Source organism: Bos indicus x Bos taurus, chromosome 6 (assembly GCF_003369695.1).
Source record: "Bos indicus x Bos taurus breed Angus x Brahman F1 hybrid chromosome 6, Bos_hybrid_MaternalHap_v2.0, whole genome shotgun sequence".
NCBI lineage: Eukaryota > Metazoa > Chordata > Mammalia > Artiodactyla > Bovidae > Bos > Bos indicus x Bos taurus.
Window position 1 is genome coordinate 29,162,843 of NC_040081.1, and position 16,886 is coordinate 29,179,728.

Genomic DNA, 16,886 nt, shown 5'->3' on the forward strand with positions numbered 1-16,886 from the left:
AATCGACTTGGGTTGGGCCCTCCTCGCCTCCGCGGCCAGCGCCTCCGCGCCCCTGTGCGCCCCGCGCTAGGAGGTGACCCTCTCTGGCCACCCAGCAGCAGCGGCAGCGGCGGCAGCCGGGAAGTCTCTCCGCCCGCAGGAGAACCTTGCGATTGGAGCCGCGAGCGCCTCACTGTGCGCAACTCCCTCCCTCCGCTGCCCCCTCCTCTCGCTGTTTCTTCCTCTCCCTCCGCCCCCCCCCCGCCCCCCGCGTGCCTGTGTGTGTTCGGCACAGGCGAGGGGACCCAGGGAGCAGTCCAGGCTCGGCGCGCGGCGGAGCTGCGGCTGCTCCTGCTGCCGAGGGAAGCGACGAGGTGGCCGCCTTGCGCCTCCGCGGACTTCCCAAGTGGGGGCAGAGCAGCCTCTCGCGAAGCCGCTGGTTTGGAAGGCGCTGGGAAAGAGGGACCTGCAAACTCCTCCTCGGCGTCTTCTCCCCACCCTCTTTTGGCCCCTGCCCTAGGAGAAAGTGGAGTGTGGAGCTCGGTGATCATTATTTCTTCAGACAGCTTCGCGGTGCCCCGACTCGGCGCAGCCCAGTGGGGCTCTCGGCTGTTGGCGCGCCTCTGTGTGTGTGGTTCCCCCCGGCACACTTCGGTCGACGATGAGGAAAGGTCTGCGGGCGACAGCGGCCCGCTGCGGACTGGGACTGGGATACGTGCTGCAGATGCTCGTGCTACCTGCCCTGGCGCTGCTCAGCGCCAGCGGCACCGGCTCGGCCGCCCAAGGTAAGGGGGTCCGCCGGCTCCGCGGCCGCCTCTCTTCGGTTCTCGGGCTTCCCTCCTCCTTTCTCTCCTTCTCCCCAGTTCTCCTGACTTCCTTACTTCGCCTCGTTTCCCTCAACTGGAAATCACTTTAAATTCTACTTTTCCAACTAATCAGGAAGCTTTGGTCATGATTATTTTTAATCTGTCATCCGAGATGGGCACAGCGGGGCCAGGGACGCACGGAGTGTGGACACGCATCTACCCCTGGGCATGTGGGAGCCTGGGGTGTCTTTTGCACTTTCTGTCCGACACTCACACGTCGTCGTACATTGCGCACACCGAGGTTTGGAGGGACTCTGGGTGCGGGCGGCGGCGTGGCCTGCCGCGGATGCTCTCTGATGCGCAGAGGCTCCCCGCGCTGTGCCACGTCTGGGTTTGCGGGATCTTCAGTGAGTCTCTGAAGACGCCAGATCCAAGAGCACTCAGCTAAGATAACGTGTCCCTTGCGGCCGGAGACCCTCCGACGCCGGTGCCCCTCGGCGGCTGCCCTGGGCGCAGTAGAGATTCGCGGGGCACCAGGACGGCGTCCCAGCCCCCGACAGGCCCGGGGTGTGCACGCCTCCCCGCTCTCGTACCCTCTCCGGGTCGCCCTGCTTGTCGGCGACGGAGAAACTTAAAACCTCTCAGCTCTGAGGAAACGGACTGGTCGTTCAAACTAAATCCGAAACTCCCCGGGGGTAACCCGGCCACTTTATAACTGACATTTTAATGCGTCTGAGCTTTAAAAAATAAGTGCCGGGGTCCTGGGCACACCCGGGATCTAGAGGAGCTCAGCCAGGAGTTAAGGGTGGGTAAGGGCGGAGGGGAGGCACAGAGGCTGACCGCCGTTTTCTTCTTGCGCTCGGAGTTTGAGGTGATGGAGGCAAATCCCTGCCTTCCGAGCCCTTCCAAGCGGAGTGGAAGAGACTGAAAGGAGAAAGCCAAGACTCCCCTCTCCGGGGTCTCTCTCGGGTCCTCTGACCCCCCTCCACCTCCTGGCCTAGCCGAGCGCCCCCCTGGGTCTTGCCGCCCAATTTTGTGGTGGTCGGTGGCTCCGCGCTGGCAGCTCAGCTTTTCTCTGGGATGAGGGTGGGGGTGGAGGAAGCTTCCGCAGCGTTCGGAGGTAATCCAGGCATCCTATCATCTCGGTTACACTCTTTCCAAATTTGGAAAGCAGAGGAGGTGCGGCGAGAGCCTCAACTCCCTGGGAGATGCTCAGACACTCCGGAGGTTAGCGACAGCATTCCCGCAGATCTGCGGAGGAGCTGGGGGCGAGCGCGTGGGAGGTGGAGGCGGGCGCCCGGCGCAGGCTGGTGTGGCCCGGGTGGGGCGCTAAGTGATTAGTTAGGCTTTGTGAATTAGCCATAGCTACTTCGGGGAGTAAATTTTCCTGCTGCCTAGCTAAGTAGCCACGCTCATAAATCCTTCTCTTCTAGCCAGATGCCTACCATCCCCGAGGTTTTGCTCTGGTTTTCTTATTCATATTTCTAAAGCTCGTCTGTCTGTCTATTTTACAAAGGAATCCCCATTGAGAATCATAAACTTATTGTAGGTTTCTTGAAATTGGAAGAAGTTCTCAGGACGGCAGCTGAGGGTACTTAGAGGGGGCGTTTGCAAGTTGAAGTGAGCAACCTGATGAATTGTTGTGGAATCAGCCGCGTGACTCCCTGTGGAATTCGCCTGCTGTTATTGGGCGCACAAAGGACTAAGCTATAGGGTGGGGGTGGAGGTGGGGACGGAAGGGGGACCAGGCAGTGAGAGAACTGTTTGGGAAAAGGACAAGTTAAAGTCCCCAAAGATGCCAAATGGGAGATATAGGATCCCTGCCGAGAGCTTACTACAGCCAAATTAAAAAGACTGGGTAGGAAAAAAGATCAATAAAGATAATCAAACAGAAGATTGTAAGTGGATTAATATTGAAAGAAGAGGGGAGAAGCGATTAAAAGAAAAGATGCCCAGGATAGACTGAGCGTTTGCCTCTTACACTTTTTTTCATTTCATAGACCAGGCAAGCCAAAGATTGGGGATTTAACAAACTCTTCTGATCTTAAGTGGAACAATTAAATGTATTCTTTTGGGTTTGTGCATTTCACTGCTGTTTTTCTCTGTTTATTATTTTTCTTTCAGTTCCTGGTGGACAGACTGAATCTTGTCTTTGAGAGACACACTATTCCACCCTTTTAATCTTTGGCTTCCTCTGTATTTCAGGATACCAGATATTCCTGTTAGGTGTCAGAAATGTAGAAAGCACCAAACTCTACTTTCTGTTACCATCACTATCACTCTAATCCATTCTTCCAGCCTGTTTTCTGTTGAACTACTATTAAATACACTTTCTTCTCAGAATCACACTCCTATAATGGTTTGATAAGGAAGTCAGACCTTTCTTTCCTTCTAATTTTTTTCTATTTTTTCTCCTCTCTCTTTGGACTAGATCACTAGGGAAATAAAAGATGCTGTTGCTCCCTCAAGGTATGATTTCCTTATGCTGAGGGCTTAAAGATGGAGATAAACGACTTTTTATGAATGGAACTATGTATGCAATTAAGATGAGAAAGTTAATATAAGCACTTTACAATGTGGATAAGATTTTTTATTCTGTTGTTAGAAAGATACTAGAAAATTGGAAGTTTTGGGAAATACGTGTCTTCAGAGACAGCCAAGAAAATAACAGATGTTTAAGATAAAAAGGCAGAATGGATATTATTTGTGAGTGTACTCATTTTGTAACTGTGGTTTGAAAAAAGGCAGCAGTCATTTTAAACAGGTCCTTGGGAGAGTCTTTAGGCTTTAAGCAACAACTTTCTCCTTTCTGGCTATGTTCTAATTGTTTCATTCAAGATTTCTGGGAACTCCTAGCTCCAGGGAATTTGTGGTGTTTCTGACTTTCAAGAATGAAAGATTTCACCAGGAAAAGGCTGTGTGTGTGTGTGTGTGTGTGTGTGTGTGTGTCGTTTGCCTCAAAATTAGTGTCCTCTTGAAATGCATTTTATTCCTGGATTACACAGCATTGATATTCTGCTTATCTAGCACCAACTAGTGTTATGAGTGTTAACACCACCAAAGTCAGAACAAAAAATTACTGGACTCTAATTATATTGGGATAATTCTGTATTATTGTAAGATAACTTGTAATGCTTTTAAACAATATACTTCTTCTAAGAAAAAGAGGAAGAATTACTTTCATGCATTTATGCATATTGATGTGGTACAAACAGACAACTGGCATGGAAGACTGACTTTCATGACATGTATACTATATAGTTTTTCTGTTTCAGGAGCAGAGTAAATTCTTAAGTTTGCATTTGGAATTTGTAGTAAGGAAAAGTAAGCAAGTTTACCTTTGTTTAGAACAATAATTTCATGTCTTCTAGCTTAGGGGATTCTTAAAAGGCTTCAGAGAGCAAACTTTTCAAGTACTTGCAAAGCTTGAGGAGCCATTAAATTGTTAACATTTACTGACTTCCTGGCCTTCTGTGTTCTGGATCCCGGGGATTCCATGTTCAACAAGAAAGGGCCCTAGAGCGTCTCCTGTTGTAGTCTGGTTGTCACAATCAGAATTCATACTAGATCCTTGTTAAGCAACCCTCCTAAGGACATGGAAGAGGCATCCAGGTCTCCTAGCCAACCCTTTTAGCATATTTAGAATTATTGTTGAGACTTAAAAATAACTGTTCTCTAATATATGCTAGGTTCTCCAATTAGTGCAAACAGCCACAGGGCCCTAACTGCCTTTAGCACTTTTCTGATTTAGGTCATGGCTTTGCTGGAGCAGCAGAGGGAGTCACTCTCAGAAGAAACATTAAAACTACGGGAGGCAGCCACTTCAAGACGATGATGGGGAAGCATGCGGGGATGGGGCTTGAGCCAGAATTCTTGCCTTGCTCTTTTAGCCTATGTCTTCTTTTTTAGTTTGACTTTTGCATCTGTGGCAGTTAGGAACAAACCTGTTAACATCGCCTCAAATTAGAAATCCATGAGCTGTTTGCATAGTGTATGGTAGTAGAAGTACAGTTCTGAACAATTATTATGTCCCATACTGTGTGCTATTTGTTAGGGAGTTGAGAAGACAGTTTCACCCTTCGAGGAAGACAGAACCATAGAATTATGATTTGCATTCTGAAATATAACAGTGGACATAGGTATAGTACTTTCTGGATTCATGTATCCTGTGTTAGTAGTAAACAGGACAAGCTAGGGTTGCAGTGTTAAGCGCAGGAGTTTGGTTGGAAGTGGTTTGGTCTTAAAGCTATTTGCATTGCAACTGTCTTATTAGATCTTACTTAGGTTTAACATATCATTGGTCTGGCTTTGGGGAGGCACAGGTTAGAGGCTGTGAGTGGTGTGTGCCCATTCTGCCTATTAGTTTAGTGGTTACAACTGCCTCATAATACTGCCGCCTCCACCTCCTAGCTGTGTGGCTGCTGGTGAGTTATTTAGATTCTCTGTGCCTCAGTTTCCTCAGATGTAAAATGGGGATAAGGTAAACTATAACTCAGATGAGGGCTGTATGAATTAACACATCAAAAGTATGAGCAACAATATTCTTTGGTTTCTAACTCTGTAAACCACAGACAAAGAAATCTAGAAGTTAAAGAAATTAAAGTTCAATAATTTTGAACCGAGAGTAGGGTTTGCTGCGTGCGGACACTGCTTCCCCCAAAGTCACGAATGGAGTTGTCTAAGGAAATGCTCCAAAATGTCCCGCTGCAGAGTCCTGAGCATGGCACGGTTCTTTGAACAGCCTGTGGGAAGCTGTCTCTTTTCATAGCCACATTTATTCCTTTCCACACAATCCGGGAAATTAACCTAATACCAGTTCTAAAAATGCCATGTTAAGTCACAGCCTGTTGAGCCCTGGCTCCACTCTTTGACTTTCTATCTTTACAATGAATATTGAAAAATAACCTTGCATATAAATCTATTAACACTTTTATTTAATAAATACTTTTATTTAAAAAATTACATGTAAGTTCCAGATTTTCAGATAACTGTTTTGAGAAAACCAGCCTGTTGAGTAAATGTGGATAGTTTTTTTTTTTAAAAAAAATGGACACAAGTGTATATCTAAAAATCATAATGGAATACATGATAAAACAACACAAAAATACAGAAAAACAAGGGAAAGCAAATCACCAAGACTTTAATACATTCAAGTTGTATTTGCAATAGAAAGTTTCAGCATCATAATGTAGAACAACGTGGGTAATCTAGATAATACGTATTTTGAAAGTGCTACACTTATACTTCTATTTGTTTAATGGTTAATGCCATTTTTTCATGTTTAGTTTTTTTTTCCCCCCATGTCATGTGGATTGAGGGATCAGTTCTCCAGCCAGCAATCAAACCTAAGGGCCCAGCAGTGAGAGCTCCAAGTCCTAACCACTGGACAGCCAGGGAATTCCCTCATGCTTGTAGTAAATGCTGTTTTCTGGCAAAAGTTTAAGATAAAACTAGACATTTTTGGGAGTTTTGTGTTATTTAGAGTTAAAACACATCTTTCTCTTAAAGTATTTTCATTGCGCTTTTACTTTTGGATTGCCTGGTCTGCAGTTAGAGAGTCCTAAATTTCTCACTCTTTTTCTCTTTTAACCTAACTCCTTAAAGCTATGTATGGGCTCTTCTTTGACAGAGATGGCTTATGGATTTGTAGAAGAGAGCTCCATGAATATGAGACCTTGGGTATTGTTCCAGTATCACTTAGTTCAAGGATGTTTAAAATAGAAGCTATGAGAAACTCAACGCTATTCTTTATGTGACATTTTTTAAGTATAGTAAGTTTGCCTTGAGCAATATTTTAAAAACTGTTTCTTTTTTTCTAGTTTTTAAAAAGGAATCCAATAATTGCGTAATTTATAGTTTCTCTTATTTTAAATATTTATGACCTCCAAATTTGTAGAGATTTTAATAACAAAAATTGTATAGTATTCATGAGCTAACAAGCTCAAAAACAGTAAACTTTTTTACATTCTCTACCTGATTAGAACTCTTAGAAGAATTTCTGCCTTTTCATGAAAACCTAATACATATACTATGTTGTAAATATTTGGACTCTTTATGAACATAATATTAAAAATATTATCATAATTTTACAATTGAAATGAGTTCAGGTTTAAAGTTGTAATGTGGTTTCTCATTTTGAGAGTTCCTGCCCCCCAAAAGTTGCTCCCTTAGGATTATATAATGAGGTTTTGAAAGCCACAGAAGAATGTCTCCAGATCTGATACTTAAAACATATCTAGTCATTCACACATAGTGTTAAAGTTACTGTGACATTAATTAAATTGAAGTTATAATTTGAAAAGTGAGCTGAAGCTTTCAAAGTGCCAAATATGCTGGTATTTGTCCTTATGTCAGTATACCTTTTTATTAGCAATGGGTAGTGGTTCAAAAGTGCTTTAAGTAGTGAAAGTATAAGCTTAACATCTGAAAACTCCAGTGTTCGGGGAATACCCTTTTCTAATTAAATAAGCATGTCTCATCGTAGTGTGGTAGTGGAATGAGAGAGAGAGGAGACAGGTGAGACTTCATTTTATTGATGTGCTTCTTAGAGTTCTTACTTAAAATATGAGGGCTCCAAATAATCATCTGTTAACAGATGATATTGATTAATCAAATTTCATTCCAGAGTTACCAGTCTTATTTATTTTAAAATGTTGTGAGGATAAGGGTTTTGTCTTCATTAATCATTGTCATTTGGATCCTGTGGCTAGATTCATTTCTTGGCAATTATGAGAGCCATAAAAATGCCTCATGTAGATGAACGTGTATTATCTATTCTTCTAACTAAGAATGTGAAACAACAGAAACTCCCTCAGCACATTAAACAAGTTTATTTAAGAATGCTAACATTTTTCAATTTTAGTCAATGTCTTAATTGATTATTTAATCATGGACTGACTGAACTCAAATGTTATTGTTTTTTTTTCTCTGTTCAGAATAAAAATCTTGTATATGAATATTCATTTCCAGTAAAAACACATTAATGCTTGCCCACTAAAATACATCTGTAGCCCAGTTATAAGGGTAAACATGTCCTTAAGTGGAAATGCGGGTGTTTTCAAAATTCATGAAAATTAGTGTGCATAATAATATAAAATATGAAAGAGCAATGTAGAAGTAAAGTAGACCATTTGTACAGAAAATAACTATTTTAAGATAATTCATAATGTACATTCTCTTAGACAATAGTATAGTGCACTATGATAGGCATGTGGTATAATAATATCCACTTATAAATTACAAGCATAGTGAAATACATCCAGGTATCAGGCAAAAGTGAAGGGGAGCAGTTTGGGACTATTCTAGTCTCTGAATTTGCAAGTTTGTTTTTTGCACTCAAATTGAGTATTTTAGATGATTCCGTTACCTTTTTGGAATTTCAAAAACCTTAAAAAAAAATCTTTCAAAATCTGAATCAGAGACTACTCTTAAACAAATGGTATTCTCTGACATTTTCAGGAACTAAAAGTGACGGTCAGTGAAGAAAGCATTGTTGTTGTTTTATCATATGTGATTATCACAAACCTGTGTTGTCTCTAATCCAAACCAAATAGCCAGATTACTACCACAATAAAAACTTTGATTGGAAAGACAGAGTAAATGATGGCAATTTCACTTTGAGCGTGATGTCTGTGTGAAATATGTTGACATTTGAATTCAGCTTTTGCTAAGGGAAAATGATTCATCTTATCTTCCATTGAATAAAGAGTTTGATAAATATACACATTGTAGCCACCCAATGGAAGTAGGCAAGTTTAGCAAATCTTGGAGTCATTCTAGAGAAAACAGTAATTACCTTACCTGTCATTTTCTTTAGCAACTTTCCTTCTTTCTTCTGTATCTCCATAAGATCATGAGAGAGCATAAACTTCTAAATGTGTTGGGGATCAAATTCAAGGATTGAAAGAGCCTAAGACATTTTCCTCCTAGCCTGTTACAAACGTCACCCACAGAGCATGCAGCTTGGTGGAAAACAGAAGCCTGTTTCAGAAACTGCTCTCAGAAGCTGAGGAAAAACAGGCATGCTCAAATGATTTATTGTTTGTGCTATCCGGAATAGAGACCTAAGATCAGTATTTCATTATAATATTATTCAATGGCACTCTGACTTGAAACCTTTATATAAATAGTCTTGATACACATCTATTTCAATGAGCATAGCAAAAGAGTTTATAAAGTATTTAAAAGATGTATTTTTTTATACATCACATTTGGATTTTACTTAGACTTGTTTGAGCAGGATGTACTTGTTTGAGAAATCTAGACTTAAATCAAAGTGATATATTGATACATGGAATCCTTCAAAGTTCTCTATAAAATGCATTTATATTTCCTCAGCTACTCTGTTAAATAGTATCATTAATAATACCAACATTGTATGTTAAATCTCACCTGTACATCAGAAATTGAATATCATTCTTAGGATATATAGGAGTTATTAGGGACAATTGTCTCAGAAAAGAATTTGCTTAAATGAAGTTTTATCTTTAATATAAATAACAGCACATTTATAGAAAATGTTACCAATATCTTTCTCTTATATATTAATCAAAATATATATTTATTTTTGTTTATGTTTACATATAAACAAAAATTAACTACATACATGTTTTAACTATATATATTGTGTATATATATAAATTATATATATATATATTTAAAAGGCATACTGGAGAAAATTAGAGTTTACATACTATAACCTGGTGAAAAAAATGTAGAAGAAGGATGACTAGAAAAAATTTTAACAATAGATTTGTTTTCCAAGTAGGGATGGGGTTAATCAGTTTATTAACTTTATTAGAGACAATGATCACATGAAAGATACACATGTCATTTTTTATAGAATGAAATATCTATGGAATTATTTCCCAGGAGGGCATTTCCTGGAAGACTCTAAGTGGTATGAAGAGTTATCTGTGAGCGCATGCACGCGTGCACACACACACACACACACACACACACACACACACTTATGTTTGCACAATTTGTGTGTGTAACTCTTTGTTTTAGGAGAATTCATTGTCACATAATCTTGGCAATATCCCCCCAAAGCAAACAAAACCTATCAAATAAATGAAAACAAACTTACTAAAAAAGAAATGATATGTAGTCATTGAATAGGGGTTTCATCCCTGGTTTCTAACTGAAAAATTATATTCTTTTCTGCAAAAAGTGCCTCGTTGTCGACTAGTAGTTAAGTTGTCTATGGCAGTGCACAGTAGAGCTGCCTCTGCTTCATTTGTGCAGTGGCTTATCTGATAGAAGCAGTTTTCTCTTGTCCGGCAAGTGACAGAAACTGGGGGATCTCCACGTGCACTGGCTTGTTTAAAACATGTGGAGAAGAAATACCATATTTTCCTACACATGTGAATGCCAAGTCACTTTAGTCATGTCCAACTCTTTGCGACCCTCTGGCCTGTAGCCTGCAAGCTCCTCTGTCCGTGGGGATTCTCCAGGCAAGAATACTGGAGTGGGTCACCATGCCCTCCTCCAGGGGATCTTCCCCACCCAGGAATCAAACTGTGTTCCTTACATCTCCTGCATTGGCAGGTAGGTCTTCACCACTGGTGCCACCTGGGAAGCCCATTTTCCTATACAGTAGACTATAATTTTTAGACCAAAAGAGAAGGCCAACTCTCCTCTGTGCATGAGTAAAATGTTTCATTCACATGTGGGATCCCCTCTTCAACAGAGACAATGTTTGCCTGGTAAGCACCTTGCCTGAGGTGACCTCTTATGATTGGGCAGATTGAAGGCAGTCAGTTGTGTTGTTTTTCAACTGGTGATATGTTTCAACTTCTTAATAAAATGGAATTATGTTTCCAGGTGGGATGTTTATAATTTTCTTGGACTCCATCAGATGCCATACAGGTGTTTTTATTTCCATATTTCTCCATCATATCCACTGATACATTTATTTAAATGAACAAAGATAAAATTAGTTGAGGGGGAAAGAGTTGTTACTACTGAAAGAATATAAAAAATTTAATTCTACAGAGAGGGATAATATGATTTCCTGCTTGTTTTTAATATTATATTAAATGCAGGTTAATATATATTTACATGACACATCAATATGTAAATATATGTTAATTATTGCCATATGTTTCCACATCACTTGGCATTTCTGAACTAGGATTTTAAAAGATGCAAATAAATTCTAGCACACAGGGAATTGTTTCCTATGTTCTCTATCTTACATATCATATGTTCATGGATGACATAGTGTTTTCATAAGAAAAATATGTAATATTCTGTTATGAACAGCAAAGTAATAATAATAATGTCCCACAAAGTTTTGCGATTGCACGTCTAAATGCTAATGAGCGGTTGCCTGTTTAATGCTGAATTGCAAGGTTAAAAAGAGGGTCTTAAAGATAACAGCAGATTCCACAGTCCTTGAGTTTGTTTTGCATTCAGTGACAGTCACTAAATTAGGGAAAGGAATGTTCAAACAACACACTTGAGGAAAAGTGATTTTTATAGAAAGGAGCCATTTCTGCTAATAGCCAGTAACTGCACGTAACCCTGCTGACATTAAAAGTCCATTAGCTAAGCTCAGTTTAAATAGCAGCTGATGCAGTGTCAGCTAAATGTACACTGGAATTTTTTCATATAATGCAGTAATAGCAGTTCTGTAATTTTTTTCTAAAACTACATACATTAAGTAAAACAAATGTCATCTGATAGTAGTGGCAGGGCTGCTAATAAGCAGGCAGAGATTTGTGATGAAACAAAAGTAACAGTCTATATAACAAGAAGATAATAAATGGTAGTGATGGTTTTAAAAGGAAGCCTTTGAGAAAAATCATATGGAGAAGCTTAAGCTGACATCCAGAAAGAGTTGTTTCCATAGAACCACGTATTAATGTGCACTACTTTGAGATATTCATTTAAAGTGGAGTGATTTTTTTACCATTAGCCTCAGTGTTTAGTATTTCAGTGTATTTTGAAACAACAGGAAGCCCCCTCCTTGGACACTGTTATATGAATAAATAGCAAGGGAGTTGGGGGAGGGGGTAAAAGGGGATTGAAAAAAGAACACAAGTGAAAAAAGAGATGTACCTTCATATGTGTTAATATCTTTAAGGAGATTACTATGGTAATATTTTTAAGCAATCTGATTTATTAATGCTGTCTACAATGAAATCAAAGGTTGAAATATTTATATTATCCCCCCTCTCCTGTTTTTCCATTTTTTGAATATTTTCCAATCTCCATTTTAATCATCTGAAAGACAGGAAGTTTTACTGGAAATTTTTAATAGGATCCAAAGATTTTTAACAAGTTATCTTAAAGAATTCTCTAGGACAGTGTTCTGTAACTGTGAGGCCATTGTGGAAACAGTGAGGGTCACTTTGTAATCTAATGGGTGAGTTGGGAACAGGGCAGTAATTAATCAGGGGCTGTCGTGCTCACACCACTGTAAAGTATTACGAGAACCTTCATGCTGACCACCCCTCCCATTATCAGACCATTAGTAAAACCCTGTACAGGCAACAATGGGGAGGCCTGCCTAAGCTTATGACCCTAATCACTTGGGTATAAGCTTTGTGCATATTTTCAGAATGGTCACTAGAATTCTCATCACATTTCTGAGTACTCAGAATTATTTATCTTTGTAATCTAAGAATTTATTTATGTCTAACCTGAGATATCTTACACACACATAACCTGAGATATTACATCTTTTGTTTATTTTTGTTTTAAAGTTAACTCAGTTTTCTTTATATGATTAAAAAATACCTCACATAACTCTGCGTGGCTTGAAAGGGGGAAAAAGAAAAGAAAAGGAAGAAAAAGAAGAAAGGACTACTATTTAACCATAATGGGGTGACAGAGATCTCCCTTTTATGTTCACAGCTTTTCATATAAGCGTTTCATAATAAAATCAAGAAGTTCTCTTTGGTGCTGGTAACTGTTTTAATTCAGTTCAGGCCACTGTAAAGACTTATTTTGAATGAATTGGAAGCTTCTATGCATAGAGTTTATGCAATTAAATTCCTAACCAAAATCCCACTTACTAACATATTGCATGAGGGACTTGATGAATAATCTCATCTTTAGTATGTAACTCAAACATTAATAACAGATGGAAATATGCCTAAGTTCAACCAGTAGGCTTTGATTTTTAATTCTAAGCTGACTTGAGTTTTTTCAGACTAAAACATCTGTTAAAAGTGACTGTTTTCTGTATTTTTTTCTTTTCTGTTGCATAAATCTATCGCAAGATGAAAAGAGAATGTCAGAGTATTTGGCCACATGATAAATTTGTACATATCTATAAACTAGTATTATGAAATTGAATTATGTTGAGAATTATAAGATGATGCTCAACTGAATGAAATAGGACAGTTATTACATTAGAGTTTGGAATAGTTTTTAGAAAAAAAATTACCCTGCAATGTTAATATACTGTTGCTTTCTTGGAAGTTTTACAATGTGTGTGTTTTTTATTGATGAAGAATTACATTTTGAAAAATTTTGAGTGAACATAATGTATAGTATGGCTTGGGTTAAGTTGAATTTGTTCATTTACACTTGGAAAACTTTTCTTAAAATAATATTTAATAATGTCTATTGTTTAGTGTGATTATCATGTCTGTGTTTAGAATAGTGAATGGTTTCGATCACTGCTTTTTTGCTTTTTAATATTTCTTTCTTTTGACACTTAAGGAATTAAAACATATTAGATATATGCATGTACATGTTGGTCTGATAATTTCCTGGTATAGGAAGTTAATCAAAATTCATTGAAAAAAAATAATGTTTACAATCAAGAGTGTTCTTGGCAACTATGCTAGGGAAATACTAAATACTTATGCAGTCTTTATATAAATAAGTCTCTTGGTAAAAGTGAATAAACTGAGCTTAGCTCTAAGCCTGAATATTGCATACAAATCTAAGATACCTTAGCTTCATCCCACATTTGTAAGAAGAATGTCAGAGTCAGAATAGTATTTACATCACAGAATTACGAAGATTAACAGGGTTGTAAAAAGGGAAGAATTGAGGACACAGTGCCTGGCACATGTTACATGCTTGATGCACATTAGAGATTGTTGTTGCTGTTGTATCATCATTACGTACGTCTTGGCACTAGTATGAGGATCATTGAATATATCACAGGAATGAAAAGATTGCACTCAATTGGGGGTACTACCAGGTGGAAAAATATCATTTAAACCAACAAAAGTATGTTGTCGAAGATGAAATCCTTAAAAAGAATTTGGTAGATTTAAAAATCACATTTTAAAATATCCTAAGTTGTCAGATTTTAATTGTACATTAAAACTCTTTGGAAACTCAACACATGTGTGTTTGGGTTTTATGGACATGTTTTAGTTGATTTTTCTTCCTATGCTAGATTCTGAATGTAGAATATATTCCACTAAAACTAGTATCTATTAAATGTTAATGAAATAATCAGTTTATATTTTTCTCTTCTATACATTAGCTATACTTGTAAAGACAAGTATAAGTAAAAAGACTGGAAAAAACAATTGGAAAAATCTTTAGTTTTTGCTAACATTTAAATTCTTTCTGACTCAGTGGTAAAGAATCCACCTGCGATGCAGGAGACCTGGGTTTGATCCCTGGGTTGGGCAGATCCCCTGGAGAAGGAAATGGCAACCCACTCCAGTATTCTTGCCTGGAAAATCCCATTGACAGAAGAGCCTGGCAGGCTGCAGTCCATGGAATCACAAAGGAGTTGAACATGACTTAGCAACTAAACAACAAAATTCTTTCTAGAAGACTAGAAACAGCCTTCTTCACTTATATCAGAAATTTACTGATATAAAGCAAAGCATTTACTGATCCTAGGGTAGAAGCAAAATTTATTAAACTGAAGTTTCCAAGCAAGGCCAAAGTTCTTTTATGTGTGAGGGGCATGTTATAATATAGGCAAAAAGGTAAATTAAGATACATAAACTGTTATGTATTTTATAATTGACACTTGCATGTAATAAAGTATTTTTTTCTAATGGATTAGTTCATGAACAAACTATAGCTGAAGTCTTATAGTTTCTCAGACATATATGTTAATTATGTATATATGATGGGAAAAGGAAAAAAGTACAGATCATAATTTTACTTGAAAAAAGTTTTCTAGTGTACATTTATAAAATGGAAGTACTGTTGCTTAAGTTATAACTTTATTTTGAAAAAATGGACATAAAAATGCTTTTAACTATAAACAACATTCAGTACTATATTTTTTAATTCACTGTAATATTAAATAATCTGTTCAATCTTTAATTTGCTGCTGCTAAGTCGCTTCAGTCGTGTCCGAATCTGTGCGACCCCATAGACGGCAGCCCACCAGGCTCCCCCATCCCTGGGATTCTCCAGGCAAGAACACTGGAGTGGGTTGCCATTGCCTTCTCCATTGTGTGAAAGTAAAAAGTGAAAGTGAAGTCGCTCAGTTGCATCCGACTTGTAGCGACCCCATGGACTGCAGCCCACCAGGCTCCTCCATCCATGGGATTTTCTAGGCAAGAGTACTGGAGTGGCTTGCCTACTGTGACATTAAATAATCTTGTTTGTTCTTTTTAAAAATATCCTTTTAAATGTGTTATTGTAAAATTAAAAGAAAGCATAAAAAGCTTTTTCCTCAAAATGTGTCAACTTGACAGGAAGGCTGTAACCCAAAGCACTTATGACCAAAAATAATGCAATTATGGATATTTAGCAAACAATGTAATAGATGCGTTGACCAAGTAAATAAGGATAACACCACTAAAATGATACTCACATAGGAAACACTTTGTAAAGCCCACTGAACACTGATTCTGTTGCCATTTTATTTGTCTAAAAAGCAAAGTTTAAGGCACGTAGTTTTTACTCCAACCCTCCCCGACCACAGCCCCCTCACTTCCCAAGTCCAGCATCGTAGGAAACATCCCACTTTTAAAAGAGAAAATTAATAAGAAGCCTAGAATCAACAGCGTGGTTTAGTTCCTACATGATTATGAAAACTTATCTTTATAGCATCTTATTCCACTTAAAAAACCCAACAGAAGCAGCCTAGACTGTTTTAATGATTGATTAAACTGCTCATTTGGGTTTTTCTGTTGTATATAACATTTGGTTTGCAGTGGGTTTTCTTTGAAGATTTCCAGGGGGAAAACCACAACCATTAAAAAGATGAGACTGTATTTATAACCCCTTCTTCTAGGGTATTCCTGTATTTTTGTTTGGTTACTTTTTAAATAAAGACAAGCTTCTCAGAACTTTAATTTTCTGAACATGAAATGGTCTTAGGCAGTTCTAGTGTGTTATTACTTAGGTCTTGTTTTTTAAAATTGATATGAAAAATATTTATTTTGTGCCAGAATGCATTTTTATGTATTATTTTGTCAGGAAGTAGGGGCAGTTTAGAAAGCCAAATTGTTGAAGCAAACAAAAAATTAATTTATTTCAGAGTCTCATATATGTTAGATGTTTGTAAGCACTTACATTCAATCTCTTAATGATGTTAAATCATGAAAGATGACATGTATTACTGAAACATTTTGAATATGTCTGTTTCTCCCAACTGGATCACTAAAGAAGTTTTTTCCTGCTTCCCATCCTGCCTCACTCTCCTTTATTCTCCACACAGAAGCTAGGCATATCCTACATACATCATCAGTAAAGCTCTTTTTCCTAAAACCTTTGATGGCTTTACATTGCTTCTATAATCAGACCTAAACTTAGCATGGTTGACATAGATATTTGTTCTTAAACCTCTAATTCCATTCCTGGTATTCCTCTGTGGTTATGGTTTCCTCTGAGCATGCACCTTTCCCAAAGCTGGCACTAGTGTTCCAGTGCAGCCCTAGAAGGGGACATCCTTCAGATATGTTTAACAAGCTGGCATTGAGTGCGTATGGCAGCTTGTACTCTTCCCTTTGCTGTGAATGAGTGTTCGCTCCTCAGGTTTCATCCCATTCTTCTAGCTGACTTCTGTTCCATTTTGATATCTTAGTTTAGATCTTCATTTCTCTATCAGTTCAGTTCAGTTCAGTTGCTCAGTTGTGTCCAACTCTGCGACCCCATGAATTGCAGCACGCCAGGCCTCCCTGTCCATCACCAACTCCCGGAGTTCACTCAAACTCA

The 16,886-nt window shown here is 38.7% G+C and overlaps 1 protein-coding gene across 2 annotated transcripts in view; it reads left to right on the forward strand.

Moving 5' to 3' along the window:
- The first annotated feature begins 244 nt into the window (after window positions 1–244).
- The window catches only part of UNC5C (unc-5 netrin receptor C), a 427,174-nt gene continuing 410,532 nt past the window's right edge, over window positions 245–16,886 (forward strand). The window contains exon 1 of one of the 2 annotated variants that reach the window (XM_027544020.1): window positions 245–764. In XM_027544020.1, the coding sequence (XP_027399821.1) occupies window positions 641–764 (124 nt within the window). In that variant the 5' untranslated portion in view covers window positions 245–640. The remainder of the gene's footprint in view (window positions 765–16,886) is intronic. The other variant, XM_027544019.1, reaches the window with a different exon arrangement.